This window comes from Psittacula echo, assembly GCF_963264785.1.
Source record: "Psittacula echo genome assembly, chromosome: 5".
In the NCBI taxonomy this organism is placed as follows: domain Eukaryota; kingdom Metazoa; phylum Chordata; class Aves; order Psittaciformes; family Psittacidae; genus Psittacula; species Psittacula echo.
This window is the reverse complement of record NC_137739.1, coordinates 60169717-60195634: the sequence shown is the minus strand read 5'-3', so window position 1 is coordinate 60195634 and position 25918 is coordinate 60169717. Positions and strand designations below refer to the sequence as shown.

General features: G+C 36.9%; 1 protein-coding gene across 2 annotated transcripts in view; it reads left to right on the top strand.

The window, feature by feature from the left end:
- The window catches only part of TTC7B (tetratricopeptide repeat domain 7B), a gene marked incomplete at its 5' end in the record, with an annotated part of 147654 nt that overhangs the window by 49572 nt on the left and 72164 nt on the right, over positions 1 to 25918 (top strand). For both annotated transcript variants that reach the window (XM_080617488.1, XM_080617489.1), the window contains 9 exons: positions 700 to 872; positions 5369 to 5432; positions 10341 to 10478; positions 14815 to 14898; positions 15976 to 16080; positions 17434 to 17551; positions 17741 to 17798; positions 19102 to 19174; positions 20480 to 20640. In XM_080617488.1, coding sequence (XP_080473614.1) covers positions 700 to 872; positions 5369 to 5432; positions 10341 to 10478; positions 14815 to 14898; positions 15976 to 16080; positions 17434 to 17551; positions 17741 to 17798; positions 19102 to 19174; positions 20480 to 20640 — 974 coding nt within the window. The remainder of the gene's footprint in view (positions 1 to 699; positions 873 to 5368; positions 5433 to 10340; positions 10479 to 14814; positions 14899 to 15975; positions 16081 to 17433; positions 17552 to 17740; positions 17799 to 19101; positions 19175 to 20479; positions 20641 to 25918) is intronic.

Below are 25918 nucleotides of genomic sequence, written 5' to 3'. Positions count from 1 at the left end.
TGTCCTAGATAAGTTTCCTAATACTAGCCTTTTAAAACATCTGAAGTGGTAATAAGGAAGTTAGTTGGTTTCTTAATTAATTTAATAACTGTTTCCTAGTAAGGTTCTAAAAATTATTAAACAATAGACTTTAGACTTAGAGAGGGATAATATTGCAGTTATAATGTTACTGGTGAATGTTGCTGGGAAATACTGCCAATGCTGTGGAAATACAGATTTTGCCTTCTTTCTGCTGTGGTGGTACTAATCTCTTGAGTTTTCATCATCATGATACATAGTCATGCAGCTTGTATGCGTATGTATTAAACATTAAAGAGAAGATTAACCTGATAGTCATGAATTGTAGGATGATTTAAAAGTTTTAAACCAAAATTATTTACATTTTAAGTATTTCTACACTTAAATATATTGTGCCATGAATAGTTGGTCAGAATAAATTTTTGACACAGATCTACACTACTTCAAAAGTATCTGGGTTTAACTGATAAAATTGAAAAATTGTTTGTTATTGCCATTTATTTTCTTTGTGTTTAGAGAATTTTACTGGGTACTTTCAGTCAGCAGTATGCCTGGTTTTTTGGGTGTTTTAAAATAACAGGAAATATATTCTACCTGACTAGTTTTCATTAGAAGTAATCTAAGCATTTTATAAGAGTCTGTATTCAGCATTTCTAAGGAAAATATCTTTAAATTTTACAGACTATAGCAAGACAACTGGCTGAAATTTTGTTACGAGGCATGTGTGAACAGAGTTATTGGAATCCACTGGAAGATCCCCCTCACCAATCACCCCTAGATGATCCACTTCGAAAAGGTTCGAATACTAAGAATTACGCGCTCAGCAGAAGACCACGGGTATACACTGGAGAAAAGTATGGCTGAGTTTATACCTCTCTTGTTTCTATATTTGCAATTGTTACCAACTGCACTGGGTAATTTAGTTTATATTTTTTAAAATGTAGAAGGAATTGAACAATGTGAATGTTTCCCATGCTGTGTGTAGATATAGATGTTCCTTGAAGAGAACTAGGGAAGCAACATGCTTCTCCAAGCATCAGTGTACACAAGACCTTTTGTTCTCAATTCCCCAAATATTTTTTTTTATTCTATACTGAGGGATAGGATAGAGTCAATATCTCTTAATTGTATCTGGGATACAAAAGTAAACATGAACTGTGTCAAATCTGAAATTGCACATTTTAAAAGTTGTGTACTATTTCTAGATCTCTATTCTGCTCTGTCATAAAAAGGAAAGAATTAGCAATATGGAGATTTCAAATTCATCCCATTATAAAACCCCAAAAGATATCTAGCAATTCATCTCATAATTTGAATTTATTCTATTTCCCAAAGCAGCTACCTCCTAATCCTTTTAGGTTAGTTTTGACATTTCTTTATGATGCCACTGTTTTGCTGAGTTTTATTCTTTCACTGATTCAAATAAGTGGTATGGAATGGATCATTTTTGTGTCACGTATCCCATGTTTAATTCTACAGTGGCTTTGGTGTGTATCTCTTCCTTCTTGAAAATGTGTGAGGTTTTTTAAACCACATTAGCTATTAGTACTATTATGAAATGTGGATAGCCATTTTCTTGAATTTGAACTTTTTCTGAAATTTTAATAGCTTGTTGTTTGTTTGTATCTGATTCAGTGTAAAATGGTTTCTAAGGTTAAAGTTGTTCTCCTTGGACACACTCTGACAGTGCCAAAATATATATTGAAAAAATTTTGCTTTTAATTACAAGTCCCTGGGTGTAGCTTGCTGCCTGAAAGTTGCATGTTTGTGTTAAAGCATGCTGGTGAAATCTTAACTGTTTGGCATTGTCTTCTTCTTTTTTTTTTTTTTTTTTTGGTCATTGATACTACATTTGATCTGATGAAATTTTATTGCATGCTTGTTTTATGTAATCTGCAACTTTTCCACTGCTCTACTTGTATTCTATATGCAAGTCCTTGTGGGATTGTGTATTTTGCATGTGTATATATATATATTTAATATAGTCAACAACTATTGCTTACTTGTTTTGATACATGTTCGAAAGCACTGTGAGCCAGATTGCTGAACAGTGGAGATAATGATCTAGCCAAGATTATGATTTGCCATAGGAGGACAGTGCTAAGTTATGCAGATGCAGAAGACAGAAATTTTATTTAAGCTTCAGAAAAAAAAAAAAAGAAAATACAGAAGAGGTTGTGGAGCTGGAGAATATCGCTGGAGATACTCAAAGTCCAACTGGACATGGTCCTGGGCAATCTGCTGATTGACCCTGCTTTGAGTGGAGGGGCTATACTAGACAATCGCCAGACACCACCTCCAACCTGAACTGTCCTGTGATTTTCTGAAACTGGTGTGATCTGAGAGTCTTAAGGAGATTGTTTTCTGTTCCATATGAAATTTTGACCTTTTTTCTCCAAAGAGTTTATTAATTTGTTTTTATGTTGTGTTCTGGCAGGATTAAAATCCAAGCGTTGTCTTTTAATTTCAGTTTTGTCCTACTATGTCTAGGATGTGAAGTCATTATAGAGCAGTCTTTTGAGCTTTAAGAAAAGATGCAGGCAGAGAGTTGAACATTGAATTTGCCAAAACGACTCTGAAAGCACATAATTAACAAACTGTACATGCAGGCAGCCTTTTTGCTACAAAGGAAATACCTGGTTTGTGGATACACCTTGATCACTGCACTTAAAAAGTATGCATTTATTGGCCAAACACAAGGAAGTTTTTTAATGCAGGGTCACACATTTTCTCATTCGAACTACTTCATTTCACACAGCAAATTGTAAAGAAGAGTCTGTTCCCCTCTTATACATGCCTTATTAGTTAGTATGAAAGCTTCTTTCCATAATGTGACCTTGTTGTTATGTGAGAAAGGGTCTGCTTCTCTATTAGATTGCTTATAGGAGTAGTCCTACCTTAAATTCTGCAGAGATATTTTGGTTTAGTGAAAACAGGGTCTTCATATTATAACATGAAATACTGTCTTACTGCAGGCATTTGAGTTGTTTAGCTGCATATATTGTAGATTTCCATAATGAATACTTTATACAGCAGCAAGCTCATATATTATGGTGTCACTTTTTATGAGCAAGTAGAATGGCCTTTTCCTTCAAAGATTTCTTGCAGTTCTCCTTTCCTTGATCTGTAATACTTATAGCAGGTTTCTCAGGCTCAGTCTTTCAAACTTATGGTCTTCATTCTCAACTCAGCTGTTTGTAGAACCATGCCTCCTGGCGAAAGTGGAGCTTTGTTCTATGTAATTTTCTTGTTCTTGGGACATGTAAGTGAGAAATTCCATGATTTCAACAGAGCATGTAATTAAGTCCTTTTCTTTTGTCACACCACAGTGATTAATACCAGACCAATTAAGTACCCAAGGCAATGAATAGCAAGGCAGATAGGGAGGAAAATACTTCCTAGGTATTCATCTGACCATCAGCTCTGAGTGTGAGATGTACTGGTTTTTTCTAGTTGTATTGCCTGATATCTTAAGTAACTGCATTGTGTTCTTTTGAGGATGATGAATGTGATTTGGCTAATGCCATTTATGATTTCATAGATCTCTGTGTTACTGCCTCTTCAGCTTTCTCAGTCCGCAGTTGAAGAGCTGCTAAACTTCTTGATTTGCCTTTGGTTGGTAGCCCTTTCATGCTTCCAGTTGCCTCTTTTGTTCTGCCCTGTTACTTTGGAATTACTTTACTCGTATGCCTGCATCTGTCAGGAGACAATCTGAGTTCAGCCAACTAAATTGAGCTTTTTGTTTACACAGGTCAAAGAAATTTCATAGTAATTTCTGCATTAAGAGGATCTTCACTGTTTGAGGCAAACATCAACTTATTAACTGAAATATACTCGAAGTTGTTGGAGAAAATGTTTGCTTTAATTTTGATCACTGTAGTTCTCTTTAAGGCAACTTCCTTTTTTTTTCTCCAAGAAAGTAATTTCTTCAGCAACTTTCAATCGTTATTCTGCTTTCTGGGAATGATTGCCAGTCAGTCAGGTTAAGTCTGCTTCCAGGTTGCTAAATTCTTCATTGAAGGCTGGATAGGTAAAAGGGGAGCTCTGTAGTGCTTCCCTTTTACTCCTTATTCCCTGTCCTGGGTAGTTCTTATTCAGCAGTGACTGTGGCTTGAAATTTCTTTGTTATGTAAAAATAAAAGTATTCTAAGATTTAGAATACTTTTCAAAATCTGATAAGCAACATGCATTGAATAAAAATCCAATAACAAAATAACTGCCTGGGGGTCTGAGATGCTGTATATTACCACAATATGTTTGCAATGTTGCTTTCAAACCACCTGGAGTTAAGACGTGTTTTAGTTTTCATTTCCTTTCAGGCATTTAATTACTGCTCAAATTTGTAATGCATTTAAAAAAACCCTAAAAGATGTTTTGGTCTCAGACAAGTTTTTTTTCCTGTTTGTAATTTATTGTAGTTTAAGTACCCTTTGGAGTATAGGAATTGCTTATTAACAAGAAGAAATTATTTCCTACATTTAAACAGGTAATTGTGGAATTATTGGTCTCAATTAACAGGAGATGGTACTTGTGCTAATTCAGAAACAGTTTAGAGAAAGAAATCTGAAAAGTTAGAACAGTAACTATTGTGTTGTGTGTGTGTGTGAGAGAATGAATGAATGATTTCTTATCAGTCAGGTACCCAATGTAGATTACTGTTGTCTGCCACCAGCATAGAAAAGTATTCAGAAAGCATCTAGTGTTCAGAAAAAGCAGAAAAGTTTGCAAACTAGTCCTATGCAAACCTTTAATATTGTCATAAAAAAATGTACTTCATTAAAAACAAATGTTTTAACTGCTTGGAAATAACAGTGATTATGGCAAGCAGGTAGAGATCGCATGGCTCTCTTTTTTACATATTGACAGCTACTGAATGCATCAGGAAAACAATTCTCAAGCCTATCTCATGAAAGACTAATAAGAGTATTTCTCCATGTATTGCCTAAAATATGAAACTTACCTTGTTCTTGTGAGAGAGTTTCTTGTTGCTGACCTTTGAATTAGTGCTGTAGATTCAGCTCACATAGATTTGGTGCTAGAGGGTAGTTAAACTATGGGTACAGCTTTTACAGTTATCAAATCATGTGCAATTTAGGGGTATTTGAATGTGTTCACCTCTTACAGCTGTGGTGGTTTCATTCTCTTGTTGTGTTTGGCCAGCTTTTCTAAAATGCAAATTTAAAGCATTGCAAAGAAATGTGTTTTAACCAATCATTTTTAATATGCAAGTTACTCTCTGTTCTCTTTCATGGTAATTTTCCAGTTTTTACAGTACTCTCACTGTATTTGTGTAAGCTAATCCTAAAAGTAATGTGTTCTGCTGAAATAATTACATTCTTGTTTTGAACAGCATCTTTTGTCCTCAAGAAAATACAGAAGAAGCCTTACTGTTGCTGCTTATTAGTGAATCTATGGTAGGTAAAATAGAGTGAATGTGCATGTGGTGTATGCATATATGTTTTCTTTGGGTATTTATTAAATTGAAAATAGAACTTTTTTTGTCATGCCTTACTTTATGACTTGTGTTTCATTTTCTGTTAGGAAAGCAGGCAGTTAACTTCTGAAACTCAAGTTACTCTGAGCCAGCAAGTTGAGGTCTGCAAGTGTTATGAATATTTTTTTTCCATTAGAGTGGCTGAATGCAGCCTCCTCCTAACCACGGGCAGGTGAACACAAAGACAGGTCATTCAGTTGGCATTACTTATGACCTGCCTTTATACCAGCTAGTTGCCATTCGTACAGACTCAAAACATAAGTTATTTTTGTTGTAAAAAACAAATCAAGGACTACTAGATGAGCATAATAAACATAACCAAAAAGTATTATCCATTGTGCATTCAATCTCAGATATAAGTCAGATTTGTGTATTATTTTTAATGGTAGTGGCATTAGCTTTTGATACTGGTGCTACTGGATTTATTTATTCATTTTTTATGTCCTCATTTCCGCAGTAGGCGATTCCTTTCAATGGTATACTTGTGCCTTTTATCAGCCTTTTCCTCTAGTGTAATTTTACTAGTCACCTATGAACCACCACATACTGACATTCTTATACCAAGCCAGTTACATGTTCTCATATGGCAGAAATGAAATGCTGAAGCTAGAATTTCTGCTGATTTTCTAACTGGAGGAGCAGAACCTATAGAACCTGAGGCATCATGTAACAATCTGTCTCACCACATGACAGTGAGACTTACTTAGTCTTTTAAGATCTGTAGGTAATTCAATTGCTTTCATGCTCTGACATAATTCCTGTTTTGACACAGTTAAAGAGGAGCACAACATTTTAGTGAACATTGTCCTATTTGAAATATTTTAAAGTGCCAAACGTTCACATTGTAGTGCAAACTATTTTCCATATTCCTAGTGATGTTCATTGCAGTGTTCATGACAGAATCTGTTGCCAAAAAACTAGACTGAACAAATATTTCCATATACCATGTATTGGTATTGCTGCAGTATATACTTACCACTGAAAGGGGCTCCGTGTGCCTCCTTAAAGTGCCTGAGCTGCTTGTGGAGATACGCAGAATTCTGATGTGAACTGGGGTCATGGTAGTAGTCCCAGTTCTTCAGGATCTGACTACAGATTACTGTATTTACACGTGTACTTCCTTGTGTTAAGATGTGAAAAAACAGAAGTACTGCCCCTCATTCAAGAGACTTACGGCTTTTCCTTTGTGAATTAGATCTGGCTTGATTATATCAAATGCTTATCGCTGTACAGAATTATCTTTCTGAGAGTTGTTACTTCAGCCTCAGTTCATGCTAACTGTTTTGGTTGTTTGTTTTTTTTTTTTTTTTTTTCTTTTTCTGGAGTAGTTAAGAAGTAGTATGTGATTTATGATTTTGAAACCACTGTTTGGGAAAGAAATAAGAGTAGTTGCAGAAGATTGAGTAGTCATTGGTGTTTTGAGATGGTACTGTGCTATCAAAGTAGTATGATCCTTTTTTTTTTGCATTATCTGTGAATTAGTAAAAACACAGATAAATTTTCAAGGCTTGTGTCCTTCAAGAACTTATTAAAATAAATACCTTAAACCAGGTTGGGATTCAAACATGTAAGTAGCATTTTGTGTAAGCAAATCACTATATATATATGAGCCCTAAATCCTACTGCTAGTTTCAGGGAAGTGGTGCACTTTTTCATCATAACTTCTTATTTGAATTAGGTCTAGTGCACCATATATCCAAAAAGTTGAATCTTGTTAGTGGATTACAAATGCTACGTTTGTGTCACCTTGAGTTCTCTTAATTTCCAAATTCAGAAAGGATGCTTTGAGTAAGATTTCAAATGTAATATTTATGAAAGAAGTGCTATGGGAAAGATAATTCTGTGCTTTTTAGGTGTTCCGATTCTCTTATAGATACATTTCAGAGTACAAAATGTCTTTTAGCCACATGCTACAGTGTATTGTCATGCCTAATGAGGAAAGTCAGTTGCAACTCTGCCAACACTCTTCCTATAATACATCGTTATATTCTAGCTGTTACACTTGCAAAGTATAGATCAGCCCTTCCTTAGCTAGACAGAAATGAGTAGAAAGGGCTGACATCTTCACATTACAGTGCAGGTACATATTGCTGCATGTCAGCTGAGCTGTAGTGTCAGAATCAGAGAATGATTGAGGTTGGAAGGGACGTTGAGGGTCATTTTGTCCATCCTCCCAGCCCTGCTAAAGCAAAGCCACCTGGAGCAGGCTGTGCCTGTGTCTGGACACCTTTTGAGTATCTCCAAGCAGGGAGACTCCACAACCTCCCTGCGCAACGTGTGCCAGTGCTCAATCACCCTCCAGTAAAAAGGTGTTTCCTGGTGTTCAGAGGGAACACAGGGAACTGTGTTTCAGTTTGTGTCCACTGCCGCTGGTCCTGTCACTGGGTACTACTGAAAAGAGGCTGGCTGCATCTTATTTGTACCCTCCCTTCAGGCATTTGTACACATTGATAAGGTTCCCCCCGCTGAGCATGCTCTTCTCCAGGCTGAAAAGTCCCAGCTCTCTCAGCCTTTTCTTATAGAAGAGATACTTATTTCCTCATTCAACCTAGTGGTCGTTTGTTGGACTGTCTCCAGTAGCTCCATATTTCTCTTATATGGGGGAAGCCAGAACTGGACCCAGTACTGCAGGTGTGGCCTCACCAGTGCTCAACAGAGGGGAAGGATTGCCCCCTTCAGCCAGCTGGCAACACTCCTGCTTATGTACCCAGGATACCACTAGCCTTCTTTCCAGCAAGGGCACATTGCTGGCTTCTGTTCAATGTGGTGTTCACTGGGACCTCCTGGGTTCTGGCGTTCTCCAGGTCCTTTTCTCCTAAGCTGCTTTTCAGCTGGGTGGCCCTCAGCATGTACTGAGTGGTGCCAGGATGTAGACTTGAGGTTCCTGTCAGCTCATTCCTCCAGGCTCTTGAGGTCCCTCTGGATGGCAGCACAGTCCTTTGGCATATGGGTTCCTCCTTCAGGTTCTGTATCATCAGCATACTTGCTGAGAGTACACTCTGCCCATCATCCAGATCATTAATGAAGATTTTGACCAGGATCAGGCCCAGTATTGATCTCTGCGGTACACTGCTAGTTACTGGCCTTCAACTAGATTTCGTTTCACTGATCACTACCTCCTGAGCTCAGCCTCATGTGTTATTTGTAGCTGATGATGGTAATGGCTGAACATATCCATTCTTCCACTGGTGAACCAAGTTATACTGCTCGCATTTGCCTCAGGCTTAATGTGTGTTATAGAGTAAGTGTGGCCAGTTAACACACTGCAGTTTAACTGATTACCACTTTATTGCATCTGATACCATGGCAATTCTGAAACACTGAGCACTGCACCTTGTACGTGTGTTCTGTTTTATAATTATGCAGAAAATAGTTGTTCAAATATGTAAGATATCTTGAATACCTACAAAGCATCCTCTCCTATAATACTGTTTTGACATTGTCAGCCATTTTTTCACAAGAAGTGCTAGTTCATTGCTTGTTCTATACTTACAGAGAATTGAGTCAAATAATGATTAAATGTGGAGCTAAAAAGGAAGAAGTTCTTGAAGCTGACTAAATATTTATGCAGTATAGAAAGGAAAACCGAAGACTTCATGATCAAAAGAAAGCAAAATGTCTGTTTTGGGGTGTGTGTGCCTGGGTGTGTGTTTTCAAACCAAGCTGTGGGTTCTTCAGTGATAATTCCTGAAATGTCTGTGCATTTTATGATCTCTTTGAAAATTTCTTTTAGTATTTGATTATTCTGATTTTAAAGATGTAATGAGTATGCTCAGAGCTTAAAATGTTCTCCTGTTGAAGCAGAGAAACAATTTAGTATCTCTTAATGTGTGTCTTGCCTTGCCTTGCTTCTGAAAAAGGAGGAAATAGGCTGTCCATTAAAATTTAGTGTCTTTAAGTAAATGTATTAAGGGGCCATGCCCTGTGTAATTAAATTTAAAAGGGTGAGGGGACTAGGAGGAGAGAGAAGGATCTTTAACTTCTGCCTTCAAACTACTGGATATACTAGCATTTGTACCAGGGGGAATATGAAACATCAAGAAGTCTAGAAATAGATATCAAGATAAGATATTTTCAGAGGCTTTATGGTATAGTGGGAGAAGTCCCGGGTAGTTCAATATAGGTGGTCTTAGTTACTCTTAGACCTGAATTTTATCCTTTGCTCTTTAACAAGAGTTGTCTGTGAACATGATCAAACTTAATCCAGTTCTAACTCAGTTTTCTTCCTTCTCAAAAGGGAAAGCTTAATTAAAGAAGTAGGTTGGCAATATGCCTGTCACAGAACAGGATTGAAAGTACAAAGCCTTGCTGCAAACATGGCCTGATTCCAAACCTGTGCTCAGAACCAGGGACAGTTTTTGCTTCTCACTAGTAACTCCTGAAGGTGATAGTATGGTTATCCCAGCAGGTTACCAATCACAAGTGAGAGGATAGTGTCAAAATGTTATGAAGAGAGAAGAAATTGATTGCCATATTTTACAAAAGCTGGAATAGAGGATTTTAAGATCCTTCTAATATATTTTACTAGCATACAAAAAATAAAATTATTTTTTTAAAATTGAATATATGTTGTGTTTAAAAAAGTCTTATTTGGTTTCTGAGACTTCTTAAGTAATTTAAATGCATTATCTAATTTATGTAATTAGAATTGAGTAATTAAAAATAGATACATTCAGAAACATCAATCTATAAATTAGTAGCAGACACTGTCTCTGGGTATCACATATATCAACTGCTGTCAGTCTGAATAGCATGGTTATTACTTGAGTGAAAATACAGATTAAATTACAGTGGCTGACTTTGTTTCTTTCTTTGTGGTATGTTTCAGGCCAACCGTGATGCTGTACTGAGCCGAATACCAGAACACAAAAATGATCGTATCATCAGTTTGCAAAGTGCATCTGTAGTCTACGATTTACTTACTATAGCCTTGGGAAGAAGAGGCCAGTATGAAATGCTGTCAGAGGTTTGTTGATAATAGTGAATATTCAACTGTGTCTTCATTGCTTATTTCTGTTAATTATATAAATTTGTGGTAGTACTCAAGGACTAAACAAATACAGAACATTGTCATTCTGACTACTGCAAAAATACAGTAGGTACTTTCCACCGCAGAAAGTTTACTGTCTAAATTTTTGCGTGACAAGTGGCTTGAGGTGGTCAAGTACAGAAATTTTGTGAAAGGTGTGGTAAATGTTTAATGGCACAGAAGTTCACATGGGTTTTGAGGGGAGGCATGGATCTGCTTAAAAGGGTATACATTAAATGGAGACAGCAGGAAGGAACAGCAAATGATAAAAGCTGTTGAGGATATAAGTGATAGATTTAAGTATTTAGAAAAAGAATCTGTGAAGCTCTATTTCAAAAGAAAACTTTCTTTTGCACCTCATAATATTTGGAGTGCTCCAAAGTCCTTGTAGTTTGTAAAATGGCTTTGAAGTTATTAAAACAGAACTCTACATTTTTAGGTCTGTAGGAAAGTTAATTTTCTGTCTCAAATGTCTTGTGTTTGATTATGCAACTTGTATGTGTTTTGTTAGATTGTGGTGTCTTAGTTGTTCAGGAAATTTTCAAGTATCATTAACAGCTTTGTATCTGAGAAGGAGCTAGAGCTCTCTGGGCAGAACAGATATTTCTGCTGCTAAAAGCAGTGCTCACCCAGCAGCCAGATACTGTTGCTGACCATGATTAATTATCGGTATCCAGAAAGCATACTTCAGCATGTGTGGTAGAAAAGCATATCCATGGATTGATTTGCTGAAAATGGTTTCTCCCTACAATAATAGAGGGGGGAAAAAAAAAAACCCAACAAAAAAACACGTCAAAAAGCAAAACAAACAAACAAACCAACCCCAACAAAAACACCACAAAAAAAAAAAAAAAAAAAAAAAAACAAAAAAGAAAAAAAACCTGCACCAGTTCTTCTCTGGTTTATCTAGGTGGTCAGCTTTTAATCTGCATCTCCTGTAATGTTAAGCTGTGAATTTGGGTTTTCTTCTTCTTGAAAGTACTTCATAACTGCAAGTTGTGTGTGCAAGTAATTTTTAATCAGTACAATAGAAAGACTTTCACAAAACTAAGAAATATGAAAGCTCATACAGGACTGTAACCCTAGAACATAATCTAATCAGGAATATTCCCATTTACTTGCCACTACAGACACTATCACCTTCACGGAATTTTAGTCAGTTACACCAAAGCTGCAAGAGATTACTCTCCATATGGAGTCATAGAATCATGTGTTTTAGTCTAGAACTTTTTAAAGAATAGACATTGATTGACAAGTCAATTGCTGAGGTGAGTAGCTCAAGAGAGGACGCCTTCAACACCAGAGCCGGGGGGAGATCAGCGTCCAGGAGCCTTTACTCAGAGCAGCCAGAGCCACTGAGGGAGCCTCAGGTCCTCTACAGGACTTGCCCAGGAGCCGGCAGCTCAGCTGACGCGAGCAGCTGACTCACAGGGGGCGGAGCCAGGAGGGGCGGCACCAGCTCTGACTGGTTAAAAACCTGCCCTGGGAGCACGAGCGACCAGGAGTGCAGCGACCAGGGCGGGTCGAGGCAGTTTGCGTGGCAGTTTGCGCTGGCAGGTGAGCGGGATGGTGAGTACTCGCCGTATGACCAGGGCCCGGTCTGGGAGCTCTGCTCTGGCTGCCCCGGCGGTGGCCAGCTTAGGCACCCAGGCAGAGCCGATGAGAGGGGAGGCTGCAGTGCAGAGCTCGGAGCGTAGAGAGTGCCTGCACTGGTCTCCTGAGGGAACGGTGCCCAATGGGCAGGGCTGCACTCGGTGCTCCCTGGTGGAGGTCCTCCTGCAGCAGGTGGCTGAGCTGCGGGATGCTGTGAATAGACTGCAAGATGTCAGGGAAGCTGAGAGGAAGCAGGACTGCTTGCTCCAGGCCCAAACTGTGCAGCGGCCTCCAGCGTCCCCTGCAGCTCATGGAGGAGAGGAGGAGGCTGTCAACCCAGGAAGCTGGGAAATAGTAACAACAAAAAACAACAAAAAAAGGAGAAAGACGACAATTAAAAGCAAGGGGCTTCCTCCTAAAGCTGTTGTCCCCACCCAGAACCTCTTTGCTGTCCTCCAGGGGGCTAGGAAGGAAGGGCACTTGCACCAGAAACAACAGAGAAGAGAAGGCTGTGTGGAGACCTTATAGCAGCCTTCCAGTATCTGAAGGGGGCCTATAAGGATGCTGGGGAGGGGCAATTCATCAGGGACTGTAGTGGTAGGACAAGGGGTAACGGGTTAAAACTTAAACAGGGGAAGTTTAGGTTGGATATAAGGAAGAAATTCTTTACTGTTAGGGTGATGAGGCACTGGAATGGATTGCCCAGGGAGGTTGTGAATGCTCCATCCTTGGCAATGTTCAAGGCCAGGTTGGATGAGGCCTTGGGTGGCATGGTTTAGTGTGGGGTGTCCCTGCCCATGGCAGGGGGGTTGGAACTAGATGATCTTAAGGTCCTTTCCAGCCCTAACTATTCTATGATTCTAAGAATCTGCTCCCAAGACCTGCAGTCAGTAGCCTGAAACTTCTATAATTTAGGCTATTACGGTAAATGCAGTTCAGAAGTGTAAAAACATTCTGTTCACTTATGAAATAGGCATATTTTTTTGCTGTCTTCATTCTCTGTGAGCTAATTATGATTGCTGTAGTGAAGCTGTTGTAGCTTTAAGTCAGAAAGCACCATTATTCTAACTGCAAATAGTATTCACCCACCACTTCCCATATCTTGTTACCTTCTGGTATAGCTATAGCTGATTACTTACAGAAGTAGTTATCTGTGATATGAGAACATTAAAATATGAAAAATCTGTCTCATCCATATTAAACTGTTCTAATGCTGAGTCATTAGTTCAGTTCCTGACTGAAAAGGTCTCATTTCTTTGTGGAGTTTTGAGTTTTCAGCTTCTTATGGCTTTCTCAACTAGATCGAAGAAGTCATCAAGTTGGTTTTTAAGCTTTGTAGGATATGTCGTATTGAGCTTATCAATGTCCTACTAGGAAAGATGTTTTCCAGACCAGAAATTTTCTTAGATATTCATCTTTCAATTATCTAACTTCAAGCATATTGTTTTCAGGAGGATACCATAATCGTAAGCAACAATATTCAGTGATGCATTCAACATTACCTGTTCATATAGTGATTTGTGATTATTTGAAAGGCAATATCAGAAGTAGCATTTCTGCCTTTCAGGAGAGGGTTTGTGTTGAATGTGTTTTCAGTTAGTTAATCCACTTGCCATTATCCTGAACATTATCTTAACTTGCAGTTTTCTGGGGTACTATTACTTGTTATGTATTCTCTCAATTTCTTTTTGGAGCCTGTTGCTTTTTGAAATCTTATTACTTGGTTCAGAAGAACCCAGTTTATGAGGTATTCATGTTGTCATGTAGGTCACATGCACATATATGCGCAGTTAATCCCTTACCCCTGTACATGTTAGTCACCAATTTTTTGATCTTACGGAGAAAAAAATCATGTAACTTGTCATATTTCATACTGAAAGGACAGGGTGCTGGGCCATCTAGTCTAGGTCATGCTTTGCCAAGAAAGGTTGGAGCAGGTGATACCTACAGTCCCTTCCAGCCTGGTATTCTATGATTCTAGAAATGAAGCCAAATTAATAAGACTTGAAGTCAAGAAAAATGAATGGTAAATTGATCATTAGTATGTTGAAACTCAAGCCTTTTAAAATAATCTATAATTGTGTCTCTACAATTACAAAGTTGTAAAACCCTAAAGTATTAACTTCTCCAATTTCTTTATTTTCTGCTGCTTAGAATTGGCAATTAGTTTTTAATTAAGCATATAAATAAGATGATTATTTTTCTAATTGTGAACAAGTACCTCCCTAATGCTCATGCATATGTTTATGAATATGTAAAAATGGGAGAAGAAAGTATGATTAGGAAGCCTAAAAAGTTATAAACATATTTTGACTTTAAGTATCAGTTTTCCATGCACCACTTGTTCATGTGAATCTCTGAGATTATACGGTTTTGGAAGAAGTGCTGGAAGTATTTGATGGTACATTCAACTTACCTTCAGTAAACTGATATTTATTACTCCTTCTTTCAGAATCAGCAGGAGTATTTAGTCAAACATAATAAATTAGGAATCAGTTTTCAATTCTTTTTTTTTTCCATATAGAATTTAGCAGCTTTTTTCAAATAACTTATTTGAATTATTTAAATTTGGATTTACGTGTGTTTTATGTATGAGTATATAAGAAAATTTTTATGTTAGTGTATCTTCTTAGAAATTGAAAAATATTCCCTTAAATAACAATTTTCCTCTCAAAATTAGTGTTTAGAAAGAGCCATGAAGTTTGCGTTTGAAGAGTTCCATCTGTGGTACCAATTTGCATTGTCCTTGATGGCAGCAGGAAAAGTAAGTCTTAATTTTTGGATGTAATTCTTCTGTAGATGGCTTTTGATAACAACATTTGGCACTTCCATAATTTCATCTGGAGTTTTTTTTTAAATACTCGTAATCCTTAAATGAGCTAAGTACACTGTAGTCCTGAATTTATGCCTAGTGCTCTACAAAGAATGTTGTTATTTCAATAGTTTCTAACTTGGGAAGACTGAAAGGTGATGGTTAGGTCTTTCCGAAAAGCTTAAGCTAAACTAATTGAATTTTAATAGTGAATTATACCAGTTGGTATTATCCAGTAACAGCTGGTTTAAGTGATGTTTTGATGAATGAATTTTATGCTTAGGTACAAATTATTGCTGATTCATGGTAGTCTTGCTTTTTTTTCTTTTCTGACTGTTCTTTTTTATTTATTTTTATTTTATATAACCTAGAAACATATGTTATTAGATGCAAACTTTTATTTTCAGTTCTTTTTGCCTTTCCTTGTCATGTTATGGAAAAGAAATCACTTTCATTGTGTAATGTAAATAATACTAATTTTCTAAAAAATCATTCTTGGCATAATTTGCTTATCTTCAGTATGGGGAAAACCAATAATTTGTATTTTATTTAGAAAATATTTTTAGACTTATATTGGTTTTGAACAGACTTGATTCTTCTTCCCATTCTCTGTTTACTTTCTAAATCATGATTGGATTGAAGAAAATGAATGTTAAAAAGAGGAGCAGTGCCAGTCTGTTACACAGTCTTATATCAGAGTTATTCCTAAGATTCTGTCCTGCTCCTGCTCTTTCGTTTCAAATATTGTGAGCTTACAGGCCTATCAGATTTTTCAAATGCATCTCAAAACTATTTTCTGAATCAGATACCGTTGGAATGGTATTCTGGGCAGATGTTTCACTGAGGACACTTAATGAGAGTTCATTGGGGTTAAATAACAGCAGTGACTGAAGTCTTGTGTTTCTTTTGAATGAGGAGTTGTGAAAAAATGTCAACAAAATGGGAAAAATAAATGATGGAAATAGGAATCTTCTGCTTGTGAAACTTATGTATGCTTTTAGTAATTTCAATAGAAAATGTTTTTAACAGTCTGCTCGAGCTGTTAAAGTCTTGAAGGAATGTATTCGTTTGAAACCAGATGATGCAACTATTCCACTCCTTGCTGCAAAGCTCTGTATGGGATCTCTGCACTGGGTAAGCTTGGTAATTCTCTGTCTTTTCAGCAAAAGCCATGCTAAAATGCAACAAAATCTTGGTTTAGGGATGTAGCAAATAATTTTGCTCAGTGACTGCATACAGTTGGTCATCTCTAAAAAATACAGCACAGATACATATATGCACATGTGTATCCCTGTTTGAATGGCTCATTTAAAATATTTGAGAGCAATAGTTATGTTTGTCAAGGTAGCATATCTTGATACTGATCTAAGGCGTAGCAAAAATGTATTGGAAGTTGAAACTGGCATACAGAGATTAAAAATGCAACTTAGACTTCTGTTTTCTCTGCAAGAGAAAAACAACTTTTTTTGGAAGATAATAAGACAAATCTCTTATGTTCAGGAGGCTCTTCTGGAGATAACATGTTTGTGGGCAGCTGGGGTTTCGGAATTCCTCGTAGGGACAGTGTCTTTTTAAAAAGGGTTACTTTACTTGTATTTTAGATAACCTTGAAATTGGTGTATCTGTACAAAAAACATTAAGGTGATCAAACATTATCATGTGCTTTTCAAGATACGTGTATTTTTAGGAGAATTAGTGTATTTTAAAAAGGAGGAAAAGAGGGAAATGTCAAAATCACAAATTGAGAAAATAGTGCGGTAGCAGAAACATGACTTGTTGAGGCTGACAAAAATGCAGTCTTAATAATTAACACAGATCCTTTGTCTGTAAATTGTTCTCTATGGATTGACTCCATATGGAGAAGCTTACTGTGCTTAGCAGTTACACTTACTGGAATGGATCCAAATGTTTCGGGTTTTTTTTTCTTTCTACATTGTTAAACAGCGTGCTAACATGGTTGTGCAGTTAAACCTTGATTTTTTTTTTACATGCTTGTCTATTTATGACTTTGCATACATTCAGCAATACCGTATGTGATGCGAAATTCTGGGTGGCTATACATTTTATTTTCAGGGATGGAGCCTTAGTTTTTGTGACTGGTTTTCCTACAGAAATAATTTATGGGGCAATAACTCGACTTGTGAGATACAGAAAATGCTAATTGGCATGTATGGACCAGGAACACTTTTTTTATTAAAAAAAAAATAAAAAGAGGGAGCAAAACCACAGTAAGTTTAGAATGATCTGTGTGTTATGTGCCGCAGTTTCTCTCAACCATAAGAATAGGTGCTTCAGCTTAAAATCTGTGTTCTTCACTCAGTATTTGTAGGAAAACTTAGTCTAATGAAAAACAAAGTAGTCCTTAAAAGCAGTCATGGATGAGATTTCAGCTTACTCAGTGTGCATAATACACATGCTGTGTGTTCTCATTATAATATAAGATTTAGCTAGTTTTAGACTTACGTGAGTGTTTTATAATATTTTCAGTTGGAAGAAGCTGAAAGATTTGCCAAAACAGTTGTTGATCTTGGGGACAAAACATCAGAGTTCAAAGCAAAAGGCTACTTGGCACTGGGATTGACTTACAGTCTGCAGGCTACTGATGGTAAGATAAGAACAAATATTCATGTTTGGAAATCCCCATGTTGCCTAAAAAAGGATACCTAGCAGAATGCTAGACTCAAAATTGAAGCTTCTGTGTGCAACCACTGTCTCAGGCAATGTATTAAAACTTCTTCAATGAGCATGTGGAATGAAATCTCTTGATCTTGCTGATTAAATATATCCTTTTTAGCATCTTTGCGAGGGATGCAAGAGGTCTTGCAGAGAAAAGCTCTTCTTGCATTTCAGAGGTGAGTGGGTGTTAATCTTTTAATTTCATTCTGCTACATGTAGTAAAAAGCTTTTATTATATGTTACAAAGAGGAACTTGTAAAAGATTGTGTAATAAGGATTTCACCTCCAGGAGTACAGAATGTATTTCTTTAGCATTTACTTCTCATTTTCTGTCAAGAATATCCAAATAAATTTCTAAAGATTTCCATTATGTTGCTCTCTAGTATAAAATATTTGCTTAAAGAAATATTCTGATCTAGAATGTAAAAACATATGATACAAGATTTCAAGTCATGGTTCAATGTGATAGTGTTTCTAAAAGAGTTGATAGCTGATCAGATTGTAAAGCAGACTTTTGCAATTATCTCTGTAGAGCCAGAGCAATAATTGAGACCCTGCTGCTGTGCATGTGGGGCAAAATGCAAGTAGTAAGGTAGTAAGCTAGGGGGAAAGAAATAAATCTGTCTGGAGAGTTAACAGCATAGGCAGTGACAATGCAAATGCCCCATTTTCTAAGTGTCTTACACAAGAAGTAGTGCTGTTGGGGATGACAGTAGTTCATTGTCAAGGCTTCAACTCTGCAAATGAAATGACAATAAACAGGTGAATGAGAACATCTCTACCCTAATTATAGAAGAAACAAATTTTGATGGCAAACCTGGCAGAAGTGCTGCAACGTCTAAATATGTCTCTTTTTATGTTTATATACCCTTGAAAACCCTACTTTATTGAGATGGGCCTAAATGCTTCAGGGAAATGGTTTTATGCATCAATGTGAATACAAAGTCTCAGATTTTGGTTTGTGATTTTGTATCTGAGGGGATTATCATTGCTACGTTGTAACATGCTGTACTAACTTATTCTCAAAACGGCACAGTCAAGACTGGCTTCCTCGGAAGCTTAGTATGCTAGTCTGAAAATGAATGAGCAAAACTCTTACCTACTTTGCTGCTACTCTTCCTCTTGAATTTTGTGCTTCACAACCATCCTGATCAGGGCCTCTGCAGTTGCTTGGGTACTTCTTGTATTTGGTCATTCTTTATATTGCTAATTTTTAAGATTTATACTGAAATTGCGTGATTAATTTCTACTTAAAATTACTCTTTAATGGCCCAAAGTGCTGCATTTAAATCAAGGATGATTGAGAAGAGTGACAAAAGTCACTGGAGTGAACACCACTTATATCAAAATATGAGCATATGTGAAATGAAGAGATCTGTATATGAATACATGAATATATACATTTGTGTGTATGTCTAACCTGTATTAACAGGGGAAAAATTCAGTGGTTTTTTTTTGTTTTGTTTCTTTGTTTTCAAGGGCTCACAGTTTGTCCCCAACAGATCATCTGGCAGCATTTTACTTGGCACTGCAGCTTGCCATATCCAGACAGGTTAGTTGTGGTTTAAAATTGTAGCCTCACACTATCATATGAAGATCAGAATTTGTATCTGTTGATGGATCTAAATGAAGATTTCAATCAAAAACAAACAAACAAACAAGCAAACATAACTTTTCCTTGTGCATATATTAAAAAAAAAAAAAAAAAAAAAAAAAAAGATCCAAAATACTCTCTCTGAACACCTTGAGTTCTGCCACAGTGTTTCCAGCTCTAGGATCAGAAACAAGACGTAAGTCATTAAATTTCTTTGTTTCAGCATTTATATTGTTGGATGAAGAAGGAAAAAAAATATCCATTTTTACCCTATTTCTAGCTATTATGTGTAATCTCTGCTCAGAGTGGTTATCTGGAGCGTAGGACTCTTGAATCTAGTCTTTAATGATCTTGGCAGATCTCAGATCTCCATTACCTGCTAAGATCTACGTCTTTTCTGAACCCTTGTAGGAGGTTTGGTTATTGTGAACAAAATTCCAAAATTTTTTTTAAGAAAACTAGAAAAACATTTTAAAGCTGTAAAAGAGATCAGAGCTCAGTCCAGCTTAAACAGCTGTTATGTTTAAAGGATTTAGGATTCTGCCATATATCACATGAATTTGGATAATGTGGAGCTGCTTTGTATATATCATGGTAAGTCTTTTCCTGTGTCATGTTTATTTTAGGAAGTAGTTTTGAGCACAGTAGTTTACATACTCTAGGTGACTACTTTTCATTGCTAATGAGTAGCAGAGATATTGTTCTATGTCACAGAGTGGAATGGATTGTCACTTTAATACCAGAAAATATCTTTCAGTGGCAGGCTATGACTGTACTTCTGAATTTCAAAATTCTCATCTTGCTTAATTAAATGTGCTGTTCTCCACAATTAGTGTACTTATTTTGAGCAAAAGCACATTCAGTTGAGGAGATCGCAGAATTCCACTTGAAGAAAAGCTACTGTTGCAGTCTAGCTGTACCTTTTAGTTAAAAGTGCTACAAGTAAAGTATTTTCAAATCATGCAGAAATACAAACAATACTTGAAAAAGCATAGTAAGTGAATATTTTTAAAGGGGTAAAGGGAACTGTTTTATTAAAACATGTATCTTATTTTCAAGGGTCAATGTATTATTTGTTTCTGTTCACTGTAAGGCATCAGGTCCGTTTCAAACTTCTGAGTAGTGTCTTACAGGAGTTTATAGAATTATAGAATTCTGCATGATATCCAGATGAATATTTTGAAAATTGTATGGACATGAACTCAAGTAGTAGGCAATAATTGTGGTGCGCTTTTTTTTCTGCCCCCTTTTTTTTTAAATCAGATACCAGAAGCTTTGGGTTACGTTCGTCAGGCTCTGCAGCTACAAGGAGATGATGCCAACTCTCTTCATCTTCTTGCACTCTTACTATCAGCCCAGAAACACTATCATGATGCTTTGAATATCATTGATATGGCCTTGAGTGAATATCCAGAAAATTTTATGTGAGTGAATGTCATGTTTGCCTTCTATGCTTTCTCTTATATTTATTTTTCTTAGATTCTTATCTCATTCATTTCAACAGGGGATGGATTTGAGGATTGATCTGTTCTTGTTGTTTTGTTGTTTTGGTTTTTTTTCCTCAACAGTTTTCTTCCCTGCCCATTTTAATGTAAGTCTGCTTTTTATTAAAGCTTTGTTAAATAGTGATTAAGGATTTGATTTTGGAAGGGAGGCTATGTTTTTTTTTCTACAGATTCTTTGTTTAGATAATTTCTTGTTAGGTTTCCACACATGCTTCACAATTTCAGAACTACCTAGCAGTTCCACTCCCAAACCTGTCTGTGCTTTCCTCAGGTGTGAGGGACCTGTCAGTAGGTCATGGTTTTGGGGGCAATTGAAGTATCAGCTGCCTATTCTTATACCTTATTATTGTTAAATAAGTTCAAAACCCCATGATCTGTCATCTTCTGTCTGTTCTTGTTCCATCTTCTGCCACTTAGTGGCAACATAAATGACAAAGAAGAAGCTGCTTTATCTCTTAGAATAATAATAGACTAGAAGAAGTGTTTCTGAAACTGTTACCCCTATCGTACTAAGAGACCATAGGATCATTCAGTGAAATGTTTAAAATTACTTTTGTGAGCATTCAGAAGATATGTCTGGGTTTTTAAAATATGTTTCAAGACCTTTTCATACTTGTTTATGATTGCATCTTGTGGTTAAACATTTGTCTGAGTTGTTCTAAAAAGTACTCGTCTTTCTATTAATGTATGAAATCTGTCTATTAATGTATGTGTGTATATGAATCATATAAGTCATAATAGTGGTTCTAAATTGTTAGTCCTGTCGTACAATACAAACACTATGGTGATACAGTGTGCTATGTTACAACCTGCTGGTACAGATAAGGGAATTTGAGAGGAATATCTTGGCAGTAGGAATTGCCATCAGATGTGGCAACAATTGCTGAAGAATCCAAGGTGAAACATAGCTATATATATCTCAAGACAGTCTTCTAGTCTTGTTTTTAGAGCTGTCAAGTTACTTCTAGCTCCCTGAGAAGTCAAGGATATGACTGAGATTTCTTGTATTTCTTATTCAGCAACTTGTGTAAACAATACAGTCTCAGAGTACCTCCTAGCTGACTGGGAAAAGATCTTCTTGTGTTCCTCTAAGGCTTGCTGATTTTTAGATATTTTGAAACACTTGATTATTTGCTTATGGTACATAACCGGCTTTTGTAAAGACTTCAAATATCTTTATGTTTCATCTTCCAGTTAAGTTGCAATCCCAGTAAGCTAAATAGTACAAGAGTGTTCTTGGTATTTTCTGTATTTCCATTGGAATCCTTTACCTCAGCGTTATGCAAAATGATGACTTTGGTGGCTATGCAGCATAATAAATCTGTATACTTGGAAAATATTAAAGTAAAACGTAGGGCTTGTGATTTATGTTATTTCTTATTTCTTTTATTGCTATTCTTATCCATATATCTCTCTATGCTGCTATTTTATTACTGCACTGAGAGCTGTCCTTTCCTATTCACAGCCGTATGTTCTTTCTGGTTTGCTTTTCTTTGAAAAGAACCTAATTTTTCTGAAGTTTATAACACTACATCTCTGTAAAATGCCAAAGGCTGCAAGGAAGTAATAGAATACACTGTGAGTCATGCTGAGAGGTGGATACTTTCAAGCACTCTTCTATTGTAATCAATTAGTAAATATGCGGTCTGTCAGTTTTTAACATTTGAAAATCTGATGCACTCCTAGAATTCATATTCAGTATTCAATGCATACAGCAAGCATACCTTCCTATCTTAAATTAGTGTAAACCTTCCTGTGCTGTAAAGGTAGAAACTTGCTGAACAAATAAGGCCAATCAGATAACGATTTTGTCCTAAGCACCTCTAGGTCAGTAAATAGAAAGAAATTCCTCAGAGCCAAAGAATTCTGTCCCATCATTATCTAAAGGAGTGGAAGCAATGAGCAAACATCATGTTGTGCTGTTAGCAGCAAGGTACAGCTTTTTCTTTGAACAGAGTTGGTTGTTCTTCCTTTTCTTTTTACATTGGCAGCATAAATAAGCAATCTGCTCTGAGACCTTAAGGGGTATTGGAGAAACTATTGGTGAAAATATAAGAAACCTCTAAAAGGGAAGTAGATATGTACTGATGTTTTCCAGAAATAATCAAAATGCAAGGTATTTGCTGATATCTATAGTACTATTGGTTCAAATCTTTTGTAAGGTTCAAATTCTAGGTTGTAACTGCTTTACTTATAAACCAGTTAGCTGTGTTTTTCAGAGCAATATAAGCAATCTACTGTTAAATGCTAGCTAACTCATGAAGACTCCTGAAATCTGAGGGTGCTTTGATCCAGGGGAAAAAAAAAAAAAAAAAGATACTGTCCTGGGTTCAGCAGTGGCAGTCAGTTTTTTTTTTTTTTCCTTCTTAGTAGCTGTTGCAGCACTGTGTTTTTGACTTTTGGCTTGGGAACAAAAAACTGATAACACCGATGTTTAGACTGACCAAGGATTTTGTGAGTCTCATGCTCTGCCAGGAAGGAGGAGGGGCCGGGAGGAAGCGGGGACAGGACACCTGACCCAGACTGGCCAAGGAGGTGTTCCATACCACAGCACGTCATGCCAGGGGATGGAACTGGGAGCTACCCGGAAGGGCACGTCCCCTGGTCGGGCGGGCTGTTTTTTCCGGCGGGCGGTATCGTATTCTCTTCCCTTGTTATTTCTCTTGTCGTTGTTATTGTTGGTGGCGGCAGTGGTGATTTGTGTTATACCTTAGTTATTAAACTGTTCTTATCTCAACCCGTGGGAGCTGCATTCTTTTGATTCTCCTCCCCGTCCCTCCAGAAGCGGAGGGAAGAAAGGTGGGGGGGGGCAGTAGACTGCGTGGTTCTGATTTACAGCTTGGGCTTAAACCACGACAGATCTCAAGAAAAAAGACTACTTAACTTATTAATATTACCAAAAAGGTTGTGACTACCCTGCTTTGGGGAGATGGGTGGGAGTAAGGTGCCAGCACCAAAAATCTGAATAGTTAATCTCTGTCAGGTCCTACTGCATTTTAATTCCTCTAAAATTACACTGTTTTGCCCCACCTTTCATGAGACAATTTATCCCTGTAGTAGAAATGTGAGGTTCAGTTCTTCTCCAGCATGACAGGGTTTGAAGCCACAGATAATGCAGCTCAGAATCCTAACTCTCAAATTATGTGAGACTGAATAAGATGATCCATTTCTCCACTTGAAACAGAAGTATGGACGTGCTTCCCTGAATGCTAAGAGAATAGGCAGGAAGGAGGCACAATATATACTAAATTATTAGAGTACTTAATTGTGAGTTGCTTGGGTTTTCCTTGAGTTTTATTTATTCTAATCCATTGATTGCCTACTTTGAAAGTGTAAGCAGTCCCAGAGGTGTGCATTACAGTCTGAAGGTGTGTTCAAGATGATGCAAGGTAGCGGTGGTTGTGTTGCATTGGTTCATGTTGAGCTAGTATATCTTGTGCAATAAATATAGTACAGTTATGTGTGCAATTAGCTGGGGAGCCTTATTTACAGACTCCTTTCCATGATTCTTTCCTGTCTTATCTGCTTGTTACAGGAATCTGTATCTTAGTGGTCCTTTGAATAATAAGAAATCTTGAAACAACGCTTCTGTTTCTGCCTCATGGTTAGTGAGAAGTAGATTCTCAGTCAAGGGAGACAATTAAGTTTCTTAATGAAATACTTGTGATATTGCTTTCTTAATCTTAGCTGTTTTGGGGCTCCCTCATTATTTCAAATGCTGGGACAGTTAAAGATGAGTATAGCGCCTGAAATTAGTGTAATTAGGCAGAATAAATAACATTAATTGCTAATTTTGTGCTGAAAATTGAACTGCAGTGGATAGCAGCTGACAAGCTTTTAAAGTAGCAGAAGTAGGAAACAGCAGATGGGTTATTTGAGGAGTGCAAGTGTGTTATTTTAATGTTAAAAAAAGGAAAGACATATGGTAACAGGCTTGAAGACAACTGAAGACTAAGTTCACAGTTTAAACATTTACATTTGTTGAAGTGTGATGGAAATTTTTTTTCTTCCAAGAATATTTCACAGAAGCATCAGACCAATATGTCATTCCTCTGAAAACTATTAAATCCTTTCCTTCCTGACCCTCAAAGGCTCTTTTGAGCTACAGTAGATTTCCCAGAATTGCAGAAGCTTTTAACATCCCTCTCAGTTCATTGATTAACAAACTTGTTTCCTTCTGGGAGTTGTCTGGGTAGGCATAACAGAAGAGCTGGTTGGTGCATGCAATTTATGATGATACATACATTGATGTTTTGTGAGACGGGGGTGTATTTATCAATTACAGGGAATAGACTAAGCTCTTCTGTTTTCCCTAGGTCTGTTTTAGTTGTGCTACAGTGTGTGGTGCTGGTTAAACTTGCACTTTTTTACTTTGTTCCCTGATAGATAGAGTACTGGGAATTACTTGAGGAAAGGAAAGTAATATATGATTGGACAAGAAGTAGTGATCTGCTAAGCTTGTCAAAATTATGTCTTTCATGTTGGTGTATACATTCTTCTCAACATTTGACAACATGCTTTTTCAAATCTATTCCATTTTGATCCTGTCTATCTTGGGAATTAAATGAATTTGTTCTCAGGAATGATTTTCCTGTAAGTCAGGAAAGACAGTGTAAGTTGCTTGTGCTTTTTCTTTTCATGATAGGCTTCTCCTTTCCCCCTGCCCCTCTTTCATTTTGTTATATGCTTTTACTGAGTGGTCCATTAAAAAAGACATTGTTGCTAGGTAGATACTACTTTACGTAACAAATTGGTACTTGGTCTCAGGGTCTTATCCTTGCGTTATGTTTCCTAGGCTGTAGATTTTTTTAAACTTAATTGAAAGAATCCCAGTTAAACTCTACTGTAAAACAAATTCTACAAAAACTGACAGGACTCACTGCTTTTCCTTGCAAAGAAGCAATGCTATTGCTTTGTGAACAAATATCTGGGGAATAATAAATCAAAGGGTGCAGTGGGGGCCATCCAGTGTACACCAGGGATACCTATTCATAGTTTCCACAAAATTGTATTATTTTGGGGCTTTAAGGCTGCCTTTGTTTCATCTTTGCTGGAAAGTCTGGCATCAAATAGCAATCTGAAATGCCTATTTTTACTTCATTTATGTTACTATATCTATATGTCTATGTATATGATTAATATTGGCACTTTAAAAATCTGTCGCTTTTCCTGGATCTCTTGGAACAGGTTTCACATC